Source organism: Penaeus chinensis, chromosome 37 (assembly GCF_019202785.1).
Source record: "Penaeus chinensis breed Huanghai No. 1 chromosome 37, ASM1920278v2, whole genome shotgun sequence".
NCBI lineage: Eukaryota > Metazoa > Arthropoda > Malacostraca > Decapoda > Penaeidae > Penaeus > Penaeus chinensis.
In genome coordinates, this window is record NC_061855.1 from 20,928,144 (window position 1) to 20,930,643 (window position 2,500).

The 2,500-nt window shown below is 42.2% G+C and overlaps 1 protein-coding gene across 1 annotated transcript in view; it reads left to right on the forward strand.

Moving 5' to 3' along the window:
- LOC125045330 (putative neural-cadherin 2) overlaps positions 1-1,697 on the forward strand; it is a 288,842-nt gene extending 287,145 nt beyond the window's left edge. The window contains exons 4-6 of the mRNA XM_047642536.1: positions 869-1,153; positions 1,252-1,437; positions 1,635-1,697. Of these exons, the coding sequence (XP_047498492.1) occupies positions 869-1,153; positions 1,252-1,437; positions 1,635-1,697 (534 nt within the window). The remainder of the gene's footprint in view (positions 1-868; positions 1,154-1,251; positions 1,438-1,634) is intronic.
- The last annotated feature ends 803 nt before the right edge of the window (positions 1,698-2,500 follow it).

Below are 2,500 nucleotides of genomic sequence, written 5' to 3' on the forward strand. Positions count from 1 at the left end.
TATCATCACTAGCATTATCATTTACATTTTTACTCTCATTATTTTCATCATCATTATCATAATCAAAATTGTTACTCTCATTATTATCATGATGATCAAAGTTAGTATCATGATTGCTTTACGTTCTGTATTATTGCTACTGAAACTATTCTCAATATCTTGCATACCAGTCTCTTCAAGATCAAAATGCCACATTTATTCTCTTTTTTCTCACACGCTTTTCTCGCCTGTTTTTTTTTTGTTTTTTTTTTCCTCACCGCCTCCTCTTTTCTTTTTCATCCCACACACTTTATCATACTTTTCCCCATCTTCAATCTTCGACTCGATCTCATATCTCTTCCTCATAACATCCTCTGATCCTCTAAGCTACTTCACTCGGCCACTTTGACCCTTTTTTGTCTTGGGCCGCTCTCTTTTTCCTTATACTTTATTTTCGGTTATTGTCTGTCTTCTTCTTTTCTTTGTCTGTGTGCGTTTTGTTTTTTTAAGGGCTGTGTTCTTCTTCATTTTGTCTACGTATCTGTTCTTATTTATATGTGTTTTATTGCTGTTGTTTAGCCATTTTACTCCTTTTTTTTTTCCTTTGTTTACTTTTTTGTACATTGCTTCTCGATCTCCCTTCTTTTCTATTTCTTTTACGACATTTTTTTCTCTCTCGATCCTCTTTTTTCTCCTTGCCCTATTCTCCTTGCTTTCTTTACTCTCACCCCCCCCCCCCCCATTCCCATACGACAGTCTCCATGCTTCTTCGCGAGCCTCATCTACGTCTACTTTTTACCGCCTTCTCTTTCTCTCCCATCTTTCTCTTCTATGTATCATATTTCTTCTCCCTCATCCTTTCTCACCCCCTTCTCCCTCTCCGCCGCAGCACGAGCTGGTGGTGGGCGCGTGGGCGTCCGCGGGCGGGTGGGCGGCGCACGCGGTGGTCGAGGTGGAAGTCGCCGACGTCAACGACCACGCGCCGTTCTTCGTGCGCGCGAGTCCGCAGGTCACGCTCATCGAGGAGGACGACCGCGACCTGCCCGCGTCCGTGCTCAAGGTGGGTGTCCTTATGCTCAGTCTCACAGTGGGTGACCTTCCTGCATCCGTGCCTAAGGTGGGTGTCCTTATGTTCAGTCTCACAGTGGGTGACCTTCCTGCGTCCGTGCCTAAGGTGGGTGTCCTGGTGTTCCTTCGCTAGGTGGAATTCCTTCTGATCATTCGCAAGATGACCTTTCTGCCTTCGGTGTCCTTCTCATGTTTATTTTCAAGGTGGGTGTCCATGTGTTCATTCTCAGAGTGGGTGACTTTCCTGATCCCGTGCTCAAGATGCTCCTTCCCAAGGTGGGTGAATTTTTTATGACCATTCGCAAGGTGACCTCAGCGGCCGTGCTCAAGGTCAATATCCTTCACATGCTTATTTTCAAGGTGGGTGGCCTTCCTGTGTCCCTGCTCAAGGTTGGTCTAATTATGTTCAAGGTGGTTGATCTTTTGCCGTCTATCCTCAAGGCAGGTATCACACATTATTCAAAAGAAACCCGAGGAAGAGAGAGATAGGCAGAAAAGAAAAGAGAGAGAAAAAAAAAAACCAGCTTAGTGAAAATAGTGCTTCACGAAAGGTCAAAACAACGTTGTCACCCACCTTCATTCTAAAGCTTGGTAAATTGACCTCCGAGCGTTTCTGGCGAAGTGTGGAAACGTTCCAGGTGTGTCCATAAATGTACAATCACTTGCCCATCTTCAACGTGGATGCCCATCTCGCTCTTGATCTCAGTTCGGGTGACGCTTTTGTGTGGATTTCACAGGTGAGTTATATCATGACGTCCGTTCAAAAGAATGGGAGTCTCCTGTATCCATTCACAAGTTGAGAAACCTTTCTGTATTCATCCTGAAGAAGGTTGTTCCACCGTCCTTTCTTAAGTGAGTAACTTTTCTGATCTATCCTTTAGGTACATGACATCTCTGCGTCCATTCTCAAGATAAGTGACCGTCCTGGTGTGTGTGTGTGTGTGTGTGTGTGTGTGTGTGTGTGTGTGTGTGTGTGTGTGTGTGTGTGTGTGTGTGTGTGTGTGTGTGCACACACACACACACACACACACACACACACACACACACACACACACATATATATATATATATATATATATATATATATATATATATATATATATATATATATGCATATATACACACATGTGACTTATTGAACATATAATAAAAATATGAGTTAAATGAATGTGTTATCAAATATAGCCAAAATGACAGATAAAATCCATTTCCATCATGAAACATTGAAAATGCAATGGTTTGGTTAGTGATGCCGTATTGACAAAAAAAAAAAAAAAAAAAAAAAAAAAAAAACTATATATCTTCACAGCGCATTCTAACTAGTAATGTGTAGTTGACTCTTTGTGTTTCTGTCGTGTAGGCGTTTCCAGTCTCTAGTATTTTTTTCTTCTTTTTATTTATGTTCCTTCTTCATCCTGTCCACTGGCCGTCTTTTGCGCCTCTTTACATTCCA